The sequence below is a fragment of the Pyxicephalus adspersus genome, chromosome 5, assembly GCF_032062135.1.
Source record: "Pyxicephalus adspersus chromosome 5, UCB_Pads_2.0, whole genome shotgun sequence".
Taxonomy (NCBI): domain Eukaryota; kingdom Metazoa; phylum Chordata; class Amphibia; order Anura; family Pyxicephalidae; genus Pyxicephalus; species Pyxicephalus adspersus.
In genome coordinates this window covers 33,502,910-33,520,203 of record NC_092862.1, presented here as the reverse complement: position 1 = coordinate 33,520,203, position 17,294 = coordinate 33,502,910, and the positions used below count along the sequence as shown (strand labels likewise).

At 36.8% G+C, this 17,294-nt stretch overlaps 1 protein-coding gene across 1 annotated transcript in view; it reads left to right on the top strand.

Annotated features, from left to right (window-relative positions):
• The first annotated feature begins 9,706 nt into the window (after window positions 1–9,706).
• Window positions 9,707–17,294, top strand: part of PREX2 (phosphatidylinositol-3,4,5-trisphosphate dependent Rac exchange factor 2) — a 180,269-nt gene continuing 172,681 nt past the window's right edge. Inside the window, exon 1 of the mRNA XM_072411080.1 lies at window positions 9,707–10,096. Coding sequence (XP_072267181.1) covers window positions 9,968–10,096 — 129 coding nt within the window. The 5' untranslated portion in view covers window positions 9,707–9,967. The remainder of the gene's footprint in view (window positions 10,097–17,294) is intronic.

Here is a 17,294-nt window from a genome sequence, read left to right as displayed (position 1 = left end):
TAATCTCTAAATTGTCTACCAACTGAAAAAAAGGATATAGATATAGACACATTATAAACTACTAGCCATAATAACATGCCATCTACATATATTTTTATTTTTCTATTAGTGCTCCAACTTTTAGGCCAGTAAAAAGTTGTCTGTCAAATCAGGTCTATGACATGAAGAATAACACGCCATCTTTATTGGTATGTACTTAAGTCAATGCTTGTGTTTATTTTGGAATTCATTTTTGGAAATGGCCTATGAACGGCAAGAACGGCCTCAGGTAACCCCATTCTATCATGGTTACACCACAACTTCCCTTTGATGTAACTATAGGGCTTTGTATATTTTCTTGTTGGGTTTTGTATATAGATAAATGTTTGTTTTTCAGGCATAAAGCCACATACATATTTACCTTGGACAACCAGTTTAGAAGAGGTTTGGCTAGTTTTTATTTAGTTGTTATTTTAAAATGATTTCTGGCATTAGGACCTTATCTAAATAAGGAACCCCTAACTCTCATTTTTGCTGAATGTAATACTTTCAGGTTAACTCCAACAAAACATTCCTTAATTTTTTTTCTCTATGTATGGTTAGACAGATGGCTAACCACAGAAGTATCTGCACTGATTTCTGAAATGAGAGAGAGAGGAAATGACAAGCACAAAGGTAAATACACAGTACTCCTCTATCTGCAGCTGTGATATTGTTATGTTTCTCTTGCTGGTTTTGAATGTGATATATGGCAGCACAGCAATGAACAGATTGTTGAAAATCCTAGGGAAATAGTTGCAGAAATGAAAAAACTGAGTTTTCTTTAGCATAATAAAAAAACTACATAGCATGAAGGACATTCTAAAAACCAAAGTCAGGCTACTTGGAAAAAAGAAAGATCTATGGATATTACAACTACTTGAAAAATATTTCAGTTCCTTCATTGCAATTTTCCATTTTAAAGTCACTTTTAGGGTGATAGAGCAGTTTTGCACAATGTATTTTGTTCCATGCTTTGCTTTAGGTGCACCAGCAACAATTCTAGAATAGCAGGATTACTACCGATAGTACACTCATTTCTTATGTCATTTCCTATTGTTTTGTTTCTAATAATCATATTTTGTGATTGCTTAGTATTAACATTAAGTGCAAGAAGTTATCAGTTTCACCTTTAACTCTGTGCTACCCTGTTCTAGTATGTAACAATAATACATTTGCATTAAGGGAAATTACACCGATGCAGGTACTCATTCTTTGCACCTGAAATGCGTATAGCTTTTTGCACTAATTGAAGGGTTCATCTTTTACATTACACCTCTCTTCTCCACCATCCTTACTCACACACCCAAATTGCCTAGATTAATGCTATATATAAGTAAGTAAAAAAGCTGAAAATATATATATGGCATACATAGGATTCCATCCATGCTGCATAGGCCAGTATATTGTCACAATTATTCCACCAAGTGTGGGCGAAACCTCTGATGTATAGTTTTATCAGTGACGGATACTCTATGATTATACACTGATTAGCATGAAATAGGAAGGGATACAGTCACTTGCTGGATGTACTAATATTTGGATGTAATTACATATTCAAGTTATAGGTGGTTGTGCAGTCTTACACATTTCTGAGATACTTTTAGAAATCCTAGGAACACAAATTCAAGTCCTTGTGAAAGTATGCTCCAACACATTGCAGGAGCATGTGCTCTTAAGATATGGGGTGCTCAGAGTTACCATAATCTTACCTGAAAGTTTGTAAAGCCACCTTCTTCTGTGCAAAGGCTGGGTATAAAGTATGTACATTTATACGTTTTCCTCAGATTTATTTTTATAGATTTAATGCAATGATTTAACCTCCTTGCAGTTAAGCCCGACCTTCGCTCGGGCAAAAAAAACCTGCAAGGATGGTTAAGCCCGAGATTTTGTACATCCTTACTTACCTGGTCCCCCTGTGCTCATCCAGCGTTTTTATATTCATATTATCTACTAGAACCCCTTTTCGGACATATTTCTGTAAGTTACAGGTCTACAATTTAAAAAAAAATTTCATGAAAAACAGTGGATCACTTTTGGTACAGAAATCTAGACCTCAGTGTAACGCTTAGGTGGTTAAGATGCAGGAGGGAGAACAATATGTTATAACTGAAACCTTCAAAACCTTCATTTCACATGGTGAAAATTTAGAATTAGAACAGCTGTCCCATACTGTTCTTTAGTGAATCACCTTGCTAGATTGAGATGCATCATGCCATTATTGACCTCTACTTTTCACTATTGGGACAGGGCAGTGGGGTGCTTTCCCTCTCATCCTCCCCTCTACTTAGAACACACATTCATTCCTACTGTTGCTGAAAATGATCACTAATGAACATTTCCAGTGACAATTACTGAGCATGTGCAAAAAGTCTAATGTCTTCTTTATACTGTTGATGGTCATCTAATAATTCTTTTGCAAAATCCACAAATCATTCAAACTTTGTGTGTAATGTTCAATAACTGCTGTACCCATCACATTAAACAGCCAGAGGGATCTGGACTGAAAACTTGTATTGTCTTTTGCAATCATTGTGAACTGTTTGTCCATGTGTGTTGAATCTGCCAATGTCATACGATGGCCAATTGCAACACATGCATAACATTGTATGGAGGGCAGAAGACGCAACTTTTCCTGTTCTGTAAATGTTAACTTCTGGCCTGTGCTTACAACAGTGTTCTGTTGTAACATCACTTCAGGTACTTCACTCTTTTCACAGTTTCATTTGATCCTTAGTTATGTGTATTGCATAAACAGATGATCAATTTGTCCAACAATCTGAGTATTTCAGATCCTGAACACCATGGCTTGTTGTTTGATATTAATTCACATATAGAAACCATGGTATAGAAACCATAAGGAACCAGCATGCACTGCCGAATAAAACACTTATCTTTGTAGAAAGCTCTTTTATAATAAATATCTTTTAGTGGTCAGATTGTGTCTACATATCTGACCACTATCATGGTTATTCCATCCAGCAAGTTTAAGAAATCTAAGCAAGTAATCTAAGATTACATTATACACCAAGCAGAAATGACACATCTAGTGGAATTGGCCTGGGTAATGCTTTGTGGCATCTGTTTTTTTGTTTATCTTACTAGACATCTTCAAAGGGAGCCATATGACCTGGCTTGAAAGGATGGAGCTGTGTACTGCACCCACAGAAAAACATAAACCTCTCTCTGCCTGACATTAGGCGAATTAGAATCTCCTACTCAAGGCTTGCTCCTTAATGAAAAGGTCATGGGAACAAGACAATGCAGAAGTCCCTTATATATGTACCATTTTCAGCAATGAGGAATAACCAGTAACCATACCTGACATACGTGACTCACATGCATTCTCATACACAGAATTGTGTTGCCTAACATAAAGTGATATTTACTACAAAAGAGCAACCCAGAATGCTTAAAACAGATACAGAATAGAGGACTGCATTCTCAGATACAACTTCCATTCCTGAAGGGCCCAAGGATGGGAAGTAAACCTAAATTTCCCAAACAGGATTCAGTGAGAACAACAGAGATTCTAGTCAATATCAACTGTAATAAACAAAATATGAAACACATTTTCAAAACGTAACAAATGCAAATGTTTTTCAAAATCTTGGATTTAATATGTATTAATAAATGTTATGACTTAACTACTGTTTTTTAATTATTGACCATGAAAATTATGTTTCTGAACACACCAGATACAGGATGCAACAGATTTCAATTTTGAGTTCTTGTAGAGTGAGTTCAGATTCAAATGTAAACACACATGTATAAAACATTTTTTAGAAAAATTATGTACAGGTAGATTGATTTTTAAGTGTTGTGAAACCTTCAGCTGGAGTGGAGAAGAAGCATTGTCTTTTTCTAGTGTGACTAAAAAAATAAACCTACACTGAACCTCACCTGGTGTAATCTCATTTTTGGTTGTCTTATATAAGAAGCTAATAATACCAGTAATTCAATTTCTTGAGCATGAGAGTTATTATCGGCTAGGTCCCAGTTAGCCATTAAAAAGAGAATTTGTCTGTCACCCCTCAACAATGCTATTATGTAGTGAGATTGTCAGCCCCCAATGTGATGGCAATACATTTTAGTAAAAAAAGTAAAAAAAAATAAAATTGTTAAAACAAATCAAATAACAAAAAAAGAACTCATGTCCCCACACCTACAACCTCAAACACGAGTTATACATATTGGGTATTACCATGAAGACCAGAATGAGAATAATAATTTCAGGATCAATAGAAGGAGATAACTCTAAACTAACTATAGATAATTTTGGATATTAAAATTATTTGTAGATATTCAGCATTTTCAATCTACAGGAATATATATCATGGGGCATTTTAATTGTCAGATCAAAAATGTTTGTTTTATTTTGTGTGTAGAAAAAAGACATATCCAGGAAGGAAGTTGATTAAGGCCTGTATACACTTGTGATCATCTTGGGCCCAAATTTGGGGTTTGTACAGGTGCCTTACACTTGCCCCCTCCTCTCCATGTGCCCTACAGCAATCATTCCTAAACTGTTACCTAAAACGACAGTAAAATTATATCATGTGGCTTAGGAAGTGCACCTAAACACAAACAGCCCTGGAACAGAAGCTGTAAAGAATAGTAAACTGAACATAGACTGAAAAGCACATATTAGTGATTGGTAAAGAATTGTGATAACTGTGACACCTTTTCTGGGAAAAAAAAAATATTATATATAATTAGACTATTGTTATTTGATTTAATACGTGTATTTGAATGACAGTTGAATGTCATATAAAGTCTCCATTTCAAAGAAAGTAATAGGAATATCTCATTTATTTTGTAAGAAATAAATCATTTCATTTATTTTGGGGCTACGCATATACCCCCCCCCCCCCCAGGTTAGCTACAGTAGTCAAGGGCTTGCTGCTAGGGTTAGCTAGGGTTAAAGGGGTGAGCCAGGTGTCCAATAAGGACTAAATGAGACCTCCATATGAGCCATGACTATTTGACATTTGGGCTTATTATCAGGTTACCAGATTGGCAGCCCAATGACTAAGGCTAAATACACATGTGCAGTAATTATCGTTGGAAACAAACGATTAATGGCCGATCGCCGTACGGTTGTTCAGTGATCGTGGATGGTTCTGTGATATACTTTCTCCGGTATAGGTCACTCCCTGAATCGTGCAATCGTATCTAGTGTGTGTACATTATTGGTGGATTATATTTGAATGTAGCATTACAGCATGTACAGAAACGTGCACTATACGATCATTCAAAATAATTCTGAATAATCATTGATTGATCGTTAATCGTTTGTTTTCCAACAATAATTATTGCGCGTGTGTCTGTCGCCTAACTAAAGAAAGTAAGCATAGCAAACTGACAAGGCTGCTGCTAACTGAGAGGCAGGGGTCTAATGCTGTTGTCCATAAACAGGATCTCCGGATAAGAAAATTTGTAACAGTCTCCCAAAAACTATTTAGGTAAATTAAAAGTACCCGTAAAAAAAAAAAAATGGTTTAAAGTTGGCGAACAGTACAGCTCAACAAAGCACAAAATGAGTAATGGCCTATCTGTATTCTGTAAATGGCCAGTGACTGGCTAAATAAAAAAGGGGGCATACAAAGGACACGGCTGCATCACCAAATGAGAGCCATAGCTCTGATTGTCGGATCACAGCTCTGCTCGCCAGCACTAAACTGTAAATGTTTCTTTTAATACATAGCAATAGAGATTTTGGTGGGGACACTAAAACTCATTGTTTTATGTAATCCAATTGAAAGAATTTTGTTTTAGCTGGGGTTGTACTAATAAAGTGCATACAGTGAGGCATAATGCCAAGTATAACCTGACAATACATAAACCTACATGTTTGTGTATACTGTCATGGCTGGCACTGTGAGAAAACAACCATTAGGAAGGAAAATATTTGTTATATATTTGTTATATTATATATTTCCCAATAAATTGTTTTTCCCTGAACTGGCTCAGCAATCAATTGTAAACAGTCAGATATTGCCCATGGACACCTTTAAGCTTTAATAAGGTTTCACTGTATTTCCATTCTAAATAAATTTGAAAAAGTTTAAATTTGTCTAACCAAAGCTTTAGATAAAGTGGCAAAAGGCTTGGAACCCCTGCCAGGTTTTTATTGTTGCCCAGGGCTTAGTTAGATTTATCTTCATTTCCTGTACTGGCAATAATGTTGTCACCATTTAGGTGTTCACACTTATGTGTTGCTGTAATGAACTGTAAAATTTTCCCTCTACATTACTGCAAGTTCACGGTCAGTGGGGTGCATTACATGGCCATTCATTTTGACTCTAAGTGTATGCTGCTACTCTCACCTCTTAGATTGTAAGGTCTTCTGGGCAGGGTCCTCTCCTCCTCCTGTGTCACTGTTTGTATCTGCCTGTCATTTTCAAGCCTTACTTGTTTTAGCTATATCAATACTGTTTATTAATAATCATAATAATAATAATAATCACTCATTAACACACTAACACAACACACTGCTGCACACATACACTGTAATGCATGACACAAATGTGAACAATCTGTACTTTGTGATGTGCTAGAAAATGTGCGGCATGCTTCATGTTAGGTGCATTGCAGTCAATTTAAATTGATTGGGATTTTTTAATGCAAGCCACATAAAATATCAGATAACAGAAATTCAACACTTCACTATTACTGAATTCTAGGTCAGGGTTAATTGTCCAGCAGTATGATTTTGCAGAATATGGGTAAGCCCTCTGTAAACTGTTGAAAGTTTTTTGTTACTTCCTACTATTGTCACCAGCACTGACACTGAGATAAAATTGCTGAAAGGAAGCCCTGGGTAGCAGTAAAAGAAGGGCAGAGGTTCAATCCTATCCCTATTCTATTTTTCAACGTACCCATAGATGGTCATGCATATAGCAATTTGGAATCAGTTTGAATATTAATAATTTCAAATCATCAGTTAAATATTGACATATGTAACATTTGGTATTATGTTGCATTTAGTAATTGACTAAAAAGATTGACTGAAAATGTGTTACAAATGTAACCAGTCTGCTGATCTATTACAAATGATCATGTAATCAGCCTGACCTACAACTTTATCACATATACAGATATTTGATTAATCAGATGCAATTACCCAGAGCAGAATTGAAAATTGTTGGTCAGCCCACTAAATGGTTTAGTGTAGGAGCTTTGGGTTGTAACTTTTTTGAGTTAAAACATAAAAAAAATCAGCAGTCTCAAAGACTGTTGCCAATTTGCCACTTCCCTATCTTAGTTACAGTATATGTAGAGAAGGAGAACCCTACAAAGATTACAGAGGTAGGAGAGAGATCCAATGTAGGGAGTTACTGTGGCTACATCAATATCAGTTAACAAATCCCAAACTTTTATTTACTAAATAGTTCAAATCTAGTAACATTTTGCACTTATATTAATACATAAAATATGAATATAACTTTAGAGGATACACATCCAGATTAAAAAAGGTGAGTAATTATTAATAATTATCAACCACAAATTTTCTAACGCATTTCGCAGGAAAACCTGCATCTTCAGGGGATGAATATTTAGCAAATATCACCTTAACGATGCTTAAAAACTGAACGGTTTAGGACAACCTCAAGAGTTGAACGCCATCACCTAGAACGCCATCACCACAGACCTTGTCCTTATGCAATTTTCCCCTAATTTGAAGATTTCCCTGGAGGTTGCTCCATTTTCTGTACTGCAACACTGATGGAATTGATCTTTATTCCCTAACATAGAAGTGCTTCTTTAAATAAGCGAATACTTTTAGGAAAAATTTAAAAATTGTACCCTAAATAAGATCAATATAACAACTCAACACATCAGTGTTGTAAAAAGAACATTGGATCAGTACCTATAAGGAAACCCTAATCTAATGTAAATTTGTGACTTATTATAAAAATGTACTACTCATGAATAAACTATAGATCTCACATTAAACTTGTAATCCGGATTACTACTCTCATCCTGATTGACATTACACCTCTCCAGTCCAGATTCATATATGTCTCAAGTTCCCCTGAGTAAGCCGATATGGCGAAACGTGTCGGGTTTAAGAGACTTAAGGACCCCACCCACTAGGGTATTGCATTTAGATCCAGTTTGTCTGACCCACCGGGATCTATTTTCTAGTTTTCACAGTCAGAAGTGCCTGTCTAATGCTATTAACCCCCTCTTGTCTGCATGCCCCTAATGTGGAAAGACGGGATAAACTGAGCTTCACAAAAACTGTTACACTGTATAAATATTTTGTCAATATTTGCCTTATATGGTTTATGTATTACAGTAACTATAATCAGCCCAAAAAAACCCTCTCTCTCTTTGTACTCTTTTTCTCCTTTTTCTGCTTACACCCAGGGGCCAGCTGCAATGTCACAATTCTATTCTTTTGATTTCATACCATATGTTCAGAGTCTCATGTAAGGACAAACATACAGGATCCAGCTAACAAGATGAAAATAAAAATCCTTCTGGCAAACAGGGATAATTTTCTCATTAAAAATCAATGATGGTTGCTATTTAGCGATTTTAGGCTAATTGTAGATTGTAAGCTCTTCTGGGCAGGGACCTCTCCTGTGTCACTGTCTGTATCTGTCTGTCATTTGCAACCCTATTTAATGTACAGCTCTGCGTAATATGTTGGCGCTATATAAATACTGTTTAATAATAATACTAATAATATCAATGCATGTGTGACCACTGTAACCACTGCATCCAAATTAAACCACGGAGTGCAGTGGAGATGTTGGCATCCCTGAATAATGTACAGTGCTACGTAATAAATTGGCGCTATATAAATAATATTAAATAAAATAATATTAATATTTTTACTTGAAACTCCCCTAACTATGGAAAGATTGTTCATCAAGCTTACTATTTCATTAAATACCCAGCATGTAGAGATTATTTTTTCATATAATAAATTCTGCGTCCCTTTAAATTTGAATAGTTGCTATGGTCTCCAACACATCATTGTTGCTGTTTGCAGAAACAACAATCTAGATTTGGCAATACACACACCCAACCTGTCCTAGGGGACACATCTCTGCTTTGGGCAACCTAAGGGACTACAGAATGAATTTATTTTTGGACATGGCAGACCTTGATTACATTTCTTCACCATACTGTTGTTTGATTCCCTCTGAAAACTCTACATGACATAAAAGTAAACTTTAGTGGTACTTGCCCTCAGCAACTTAATCCTGCTGACTGTGCACACATCTGCTAGCAGTTTCCATCTCCCATCCTTTAGACCTAAAGGAACATTGCATTGCTGAGAATGCTGCAAATGACTTTTCTTTCCTGTGTTTAATTGCATTTGCAGGAGCTCCCAGTGCCCTGATTACAAGAAGGGGGGTAGCTAAACTAAGAGCTAAACTTCTGTCTCTCACACACAAATTTGGAAGTTGTTTGCAGTCTATCATCCCTGGAAATCAGAGCTCAGCCTGTGCTTAGGAAGACTTGTGCCTCTGCCCCACACTTGAACTGCAGCTCAGACATCCTTTTGCCATCTCTGTCCCATGCTCAGGCTGTCCTTGTGTACAGGGGGCATTGTTGGCATGATAGACTTCCCAAGGTTTCCTGCCATTCATTGTTGGATGAAGGAGGGGACAGCACTGTTGGGGGTGGGTGGTGGGGGAAGAGGCTGCTTCCAGGATGAAGGGGCTGGAGTCACATGGATGCAATCTTTTGATTAAAGTCCAAATTTTGCTTGCTCTGCTCCCAAACCACTGGCTGGATATTTGCAGAGGGAAACTTTTCTTTTCTTGTTTTTAAACTTTACAGGAATTCATTTGCAAGGATCTATCATAACTTGGAGCAGCAGCAATGGCTTTGAAGAAGAAACAGTGATAGAAAGTTGGATTTGGTGCACTGGAAGTTTGGAAAAGTTGTGTGCTTTGTAGGGATTCAGCACTTTTTTTGGATCATTATGACTGAGGAACATCATAGAAGTGATGGAAGGGATGTGGACAGGCAGCTCCGGCTCAGGGTCTGTGTGCTGAGTGAACTATTGAAGACTGAGAGGGACTATGTGGGGACTCTGGAGTTCCTTGTCTCCGTAAGTAATGGATGGTTTGGGGGATGGGGGATTATTTCTATCACTGCTCAGACAGCCAGAGTAAAAGGGATTATCAGGAGGAACCAAAGAAGTGCAAACAAAAGGTGACACTGAAATAGACTGGGGGACATAATGAACCTATATAACTGCTCATATACTTGGCAGTTCTGGAAACTTTTCCATTAAAAAAAAAGTTTGGAAGAAATGTTGCACTTGCAGCAATGCACCATACACTATTTAATTATTTCCCAGTTTCAGCTATCAAGTAAAATCAAACAAAATACTGGTTTTAGTGCTTTTTGATTTTCTGATTTTACTTCATTTGAAACAAAAAAATCTAAAAGGTTTAATTACTATTTTCCAAATTGGAACAGGGATAGTTCCAGATTTTAATTGCCAAGTGTATTGTCAGCAATAGAATTGTTTGGGAATATATAAGCTTTGGTGACATCCAGAGTGTAAATATTTATAAACTTTTTTCTTTCTGAAAAAAATACAATAATATTTTTACACAATGGCTCTTGCATATATATTTGTATATAAAAGACAATATCAATGCACAGTAACCCATTGCTTAGTTATGTTTCCCTTGGAATGATTGCTGTGGATAACTGCATGTTGTTTTTTGCACCATTATATAACCTTAGTGGCTTGGTTGCTGCCCAATAATTTAGAATGAAGTAATAGAATGAAATGCTTATCATCATTTTTGTAACCTGATACAGTAATGTGTTCAGAATTATAGCAACCAATCAAAATAAGCCCTAAAAATAGGATTGTAAGAATTAGGACATTAGTTTTTTTTATTTTAATAATTTAATGTCATAATAACTTGGAGATCAGCATCTTGGATAATAATAAAATCTATAGTATATGGTTAGCATTGCAGGATTTTAATGACAGTGACATGTAGTTCATCGTTTGCATGGAGCAAAATTTTCATAGCTCCTTGCTCATAGCCCCCAGTCTGCCTTTGTACTAACAATTTTAACAATTGCACAATTGTACTAAAATATTAACAATTGCACAACTAAACATTGCTTATGTAACTTGGCCCTTGTCAAAGCTGATGTTAGTAGTTGCTGCTGGTTACCACCTTGCTTCAGTAAAGTTTTTTAGAACCTATTAGGCATACACTATAGCCCTGTATAGTGCCAGCTAGTTATGTAATAAATTACTTTCAGCTATGTTCATGCATTACTTGATGGATGAATAAAGAGAAACACAAGTCCCTGTCTCCGTCTAAATTAAGCTGTGATTATTTTATGGTTGGCGAGGATGGGATGCCATTTCTCTGTATATCACAAAAGCACACAGTGCCCAATTGTACTTACGCTCATAAAGGGGCAGTGTGATCTCTGTGGCACATGCATGTCTGGGCAGCAACTCACCCTGACCAAGGCCTATGAAGAGGATTTAGTCCCGGGGTGCCCAACAGGTGGATCGCGATCCACTGGTAGATCGCAAAGGCAACATGAGCAGATCGCAGAGCCCTGCCTTTCAAAATAAGCTCTACCTTGCACAGGATTAATTAAGTCCAGGTTTTTATTGTTGGTAGATCAATTTGACTTGGTCATTTTAAAAGTAGTTCACAAGCCAAAAAAGTGTGGGCACCCCTGATTTAGTACATATAGTCTGTACATCTCAATGCAGCCTTTCCATGGATCAAAAGAAACTGTGGGAAAATGTTCCAATTAATTCATTTTATTTTCTGTGCATTTTCTGTTTCATGATTCATTTTAAACATTAAAAGGTTTGTTGACCTTATAAATGTCAGTTTGTAAAAAAAATGGCAGCAAGAGAAATTCTAGTTTTCAGGGACCCTGACACGGCAGAAGAGTCTGCTGGTGAAATATGAAACATCAACCTGTCCTTGAAGTATAATGGTGCTCCTGGGAGTCATGATTAATCTGCCTGAATAGATTACACCAAGTGGGTCTCACTGATGCATAGATGGAGATTTTATTTCTCCCATATTTACAGGGATTGTAATGTGAGTATTTGACTTCAATTTCCCAGATAAAGAAGTGTACAGACTTTTACAATGTAACAGTGATCACCAAAGTTACAATATCGGTGCATTTCTTGGTTATGGTCACAACAAAGCTGATTGCCTGCAGCAAAGTTTGTTAAAAGTGTATAGAGCCCTGCTGGGAACTATATTGTGAGTACACTGATATGCCAAAGATGGTCTGCATACAAATTAACAAGAAATTATTGAAATGTGATCCATTGGGGGACAAATATTACTTGTTTATGTTTGTCTACCAAAGTGATTTCTGTTTTTATATAAGACAAGACTCATGTCAGCAACCTGATTAAAGCGGAACTACAGTTCTAGATTTCAAAAGTGCGGGCAGACAGGATTTTGTTTTGTTTTGTAGAAGGGACTGACAATGTCCCTTATGCATGTCACTGCATGATTGTAATCTTTTATTACAAGTATAAGCATATGCACAGCTCAGTGCAGGATGGCAACCAAATGAACTCCCATATTCATCCAGGGGGCCTATGACTTCCTAGGCCTGGGCAATGAAGATGGCCAGAAATATAAAGTCCGGATTAGGATCAGAAATAGATGATAGTGCCTGTAATGGAGTGAGGACAGGTGAGTATAAAAAAAACTGCTATCAGGCAAGTGTATTTATTTTATTGCAAAAAGGACATCGATTGTCCGTTCTGCAAACCAAAAGACCTGCAGGGTTAGAACTTTTTTTTGTTTTCATATTTAGTTGTGCTTAAACTAAAATGTGTGATTAAGTGTACAAAAATGGAGAAAGGTGAAGTTAAAGATGGAGAAAGGTGAAGTTAAGTGAAATAAAGCAGTGTAATGTGCAGTTAAAGAAGTCTTATTTATATAAAGCTGAACTTCAGTTTATAGGTAAATATTATCAGTTGACATACTTGTATAGGTGATGTTTTACCTGCAAAAGGATTTGTTACATTATTCTCATCCCTTTGTCCTCAGTATGTGATTGGTTTGGCCTGTCCTCAGATTTTTTTTGGATTGGACTCTCCTGCCTGTGATTGGAAAAGTTAAAACCCCTATTGGGTCATTGTTGCTCCACTTTCTGTCCATCACCAAAAAATAGGAGAGTATCTTTCCAAATTGAACACCTTTTTCATCCAAACCATTGTTCCTGAGACATGTCCATGTCCTTGTGGACCCCCTGGAGGATTTTATTTCACATGTTGTTGAGATGACAACTCAGAATGTTGTTTTTTCCCTTATTTTCTGTATTTGTGAAAGGGGTCACCAGAATAAACAGGTGGATCTCCTCAGCCGCTCTCCCCCTCCCCTCTTCATGGAGCAGAACACTGCTGCAAGTACAGCACTCGTTCATGCGTAGTGCAGTCGTTTATCTTTGGAAAGGATCGTGAAAAATCATTTTCTACAACAATTATTGTACGTGTGTACATCCTTCCCTGCCTTAACCAAAAAGAAAAAATGCCTCTACATGCTGTACATTTTAAATTAGATAGGTTAGTGAGGTTTTTTCCCCAGGATTGTGCATAAAGTTTACCATTCAAAAGCAGGGACCAGACATGGACAATGGACACATATACAAAACCCTGAGCTAACAATACCTCTACATTGCTATTAGTTTTAGTTGATCTTGAACTCGGAAAGCTTCAGTAATTAGCACAATGCACCAACCTCTCTGTGTGCATTTAGGGATAATTATACTGCCAAACATTTATCAGGCACCAATGATTATGCCTGATAAAGAAAACTACTTTCACTCATAAATGACCACCAAATGGTTATATGGTCTTTTTTCCATATTAATCCTCAGTACCTAACACATTCCAATTATTCACAATTAACATAATTTTACTGTAAACCTCTGAGCTTAAAACTTAGCCATTTATAGTCTGCAGCATCTATAAACCCACTTAGGCAATGGAGGGACCTCAGCTAAAAACTTGCAAATATGAAATGTTTACTGTAAATAGATAAAGTATGATAAAAATGTAAACTATGACTGTTTAATGTATGTTAATTCTTTTTAAGACCAGACAATATGGTTATAAATGGATGTAGCTCTTTTTTTTAATTACTTTGTTTCACTAAATGAAAGACATTGCTTTATGAATACAGCTATTCATAGATTGTTCTGAGAATATTTTTGGATCCCTATTTTTAGGAACTGTGTTCATGAAGAGCTGACAACTGAAGCTTTCGCCATTTGTCACATTTATGGCTAGTGAAACATGTTATTGAATAGTGAGAACCAATGGCTACATCAGAAACTCGGCACCAAGCCAGAACATTTTGCAACGTGTTATCCCTCTTTTAGGTCATCATGTTATTTTTTTTATAAGGATGTTAGAACTAAATTGGTCTTGTGACAACAGATCTGATTGTTTGGCCTGGCAGACTGATTTGGCTGTACCTCACTATGCATAAAATGTTAGAAGAGCTCATATACCTTACGAATGGTTGTCCCACTAATTCATCTTAACAGTTCATTACTGGGTCATGTAGTAATACCTTTTAAAGTTTTAAAATCTCAGTTTGGTTACAGGTACTTTGGGGATGTCTCAAGGACTGCACACCCTGGCGGACTCACTTTGCTGTGTTCCCCAGAGCTCTATAGAACAACTACTAGTATGCCCTGTTAGACATTGGGTACCGTGGCATCCCAAAGTCAGGGAAAGCTCTGCTAGCGGCTTTCTTGGCACCAATGTGTGACATGATGCAGCCAAAGGGAAGCTTAGGAGGACTTAGTAGGGTGGTGTCCATGTATATAAGATCTGGCAAATGTTCCAATAAAATTGGAGTCTGTGAATGGGGAAGTTGCTTATAGGGGTTTTGCTGGGGAAGGGGGTTTAATGGAAAATAAAGGGGGATACATGAGCTGCTATTAGGGATTTTTATTTATTTTATTTAACACATTATAATTATCTTTCACCATGTCACCACTATTGAAACTCTGAGGTTTTAATCTATGTTTATTTTTCAACTAGCATGAATATATTTACAGCATTCATATAAGAAACGGAAGAAATTTAGAAGTGCTGGTGAATGTGTATATTACAGTACCCCAGAAATATTAACAGTATAGGAGGTAACGTGATGGTTTGCAGAAGAAACCAGTAAGCACTGCAGGGGGCCAGGGAAATTGATAGGTGTCAAGTGGAAATGCTGATTTTCTTGAGGTCTTCAGGGACAAATTATCTTGGCCTGAAGAGTGTTAAGTGGCACAAGTGTGATAAATGTTTACACTCAAACTTTAAAGGTAACACTTCTAGTATAGTGAGAGTATCAGGGTAAGTGTTCATAAATTGCTCTATGTACATGTAGTTAAATCTGGACTATAGCCTTTGTTTAAATTGAGTCAATAGCGCATCACCTTTTCCCTTTTGAAGTGCATTTAGTTTTTTTCCCTGGCATGCCTGACATAGTAGTTCCTGGACGAAAGCATTATCCATCTCCAACAACTTGCATTCCCAACCTCATCTCCAGTCTGGTGGACCTGTGGTATCATTGGGTTCTCTCCTTTGTAATATTTTGCCCATGACCACCCCTTTCATTTATTGTGAGCCTAGACTGTTGCTAAATTAGGTCTGGCATCATTTGTGAGTGGTTTCACTAGCCTGATGTAAAGTACATTAAAGGAACAACCTACACCTGTCAGGGAATTCTGGATTTATCCAAGTAGTAAGCTTTTCTTTTTTTTTTCTTCTGATACAACAGCTGTTTGCTAAGGGGGGTATCGGTAGGAAGGTTGCATTTAGTGAAGTCTACCAACTGATTGTTTTATCATTTCATAAAACAACAAATTATACATTTTATTAAAGAAAACAAAACTACTAAAAAGCACCAACCTACCATCCTGCAATATAATTAAAGTTTGAAAAAATGTTCTTAGGTCGAATGAGGAATGTAATCTCAAGATAAGAAGCTAAAAAGAAAGGCTGTAATGCATTCAGTTAAGCACCAGAAATGGAAATTTGGAGTCCAAGCTCCGTGTATTTTCTTGTTTCCTTTTTTTTTATACTGCTGGCTCTCTTTTTTCCATTGAACACACAATTATACAACCCACCCCCTTCAGAACACTCAGGGGAACCATACCCTGTGGCTAACTTCCTGCTTTGGTTGCTGATTTTTTTTACAAACATTTTATGTATCTGCCTTTAATTAGCAGGTACACTCTTAAACTGGTTAAATAGATTATTACTAAACATCTTTTATACCTGTTGAAACAATTAGTGAAAAAATGTAAGTAAAAACTAATTGGCATCTTTTTGGAATTAAGCATAGTGCAAAATGATCACTCTTCCCTTGGCACCAAAAACATTTGAAAATGTGTAGAGAATTTAACCTTTGTTTCCTGGCTCATCTGTATGCAAGCACAGTGCCCACTGCTCTTAGAGTGTGTTTGACCAGTACACGTAGAACTTATTATACCGGATGCAAAAGATACTACAGGGATTGAATAGAGGGAGAATGATCATATTCAATGGCTCTGTGAAGAATGAGCAGAGTGTTTCATGCCAGGAAACTAAAATCAGTTTAAATCTGCTCCATGTCAATAAACGGTTATCAACTCTTATTTATTATTGGTCAACTGCAGTTTCATCCTACTCTGGGAAATGTTTATTTCATAGGGCATTCAAATAAAATCAATGGGCCTTTAAGGGTCAATTTAGGTATTTGGGCATTTTAATTGGCTAAACATTTTTGAAGATGAGGTAAAGGAAACATCCCAGCTGATGAGAATGGCTGAGACAGATCCTGAATTTGCAATAGGCTGCTGCTTGCAATCTCTGACCTCTGACAAGTCTTATGTGCTAGCTGCCTCTCCAGGACCACTGTATTATTCCTTCAATAACAAAGGGGAAGTGTACCCTCCCCCTTAACCTTAAATTTTTCCTCCTACCTTATTAACAACTATTTATAATGGCTGACCCAGGAAAAGAGTCTTATTCACGGCCACACTCCCAAGACTCACTTGAGCATACACACTCTTTCAAGTAAGGGCAACACTTACCTAAGTAATCCAGGTGAATACTCTACTTCCAATTAAGGTTAATGATCTTCCAAACCTGACCCGACAACAAAACTCTTCCATTCTGCTATATCTCTCTGGATTATCTATATGTCTCCCCAATCCTCTATGGAAGCCAATACAAGGTGAAACGCGTCAGTTTGAGAGTAATAGGACTGGAATCCTCCATACAATACACCTTA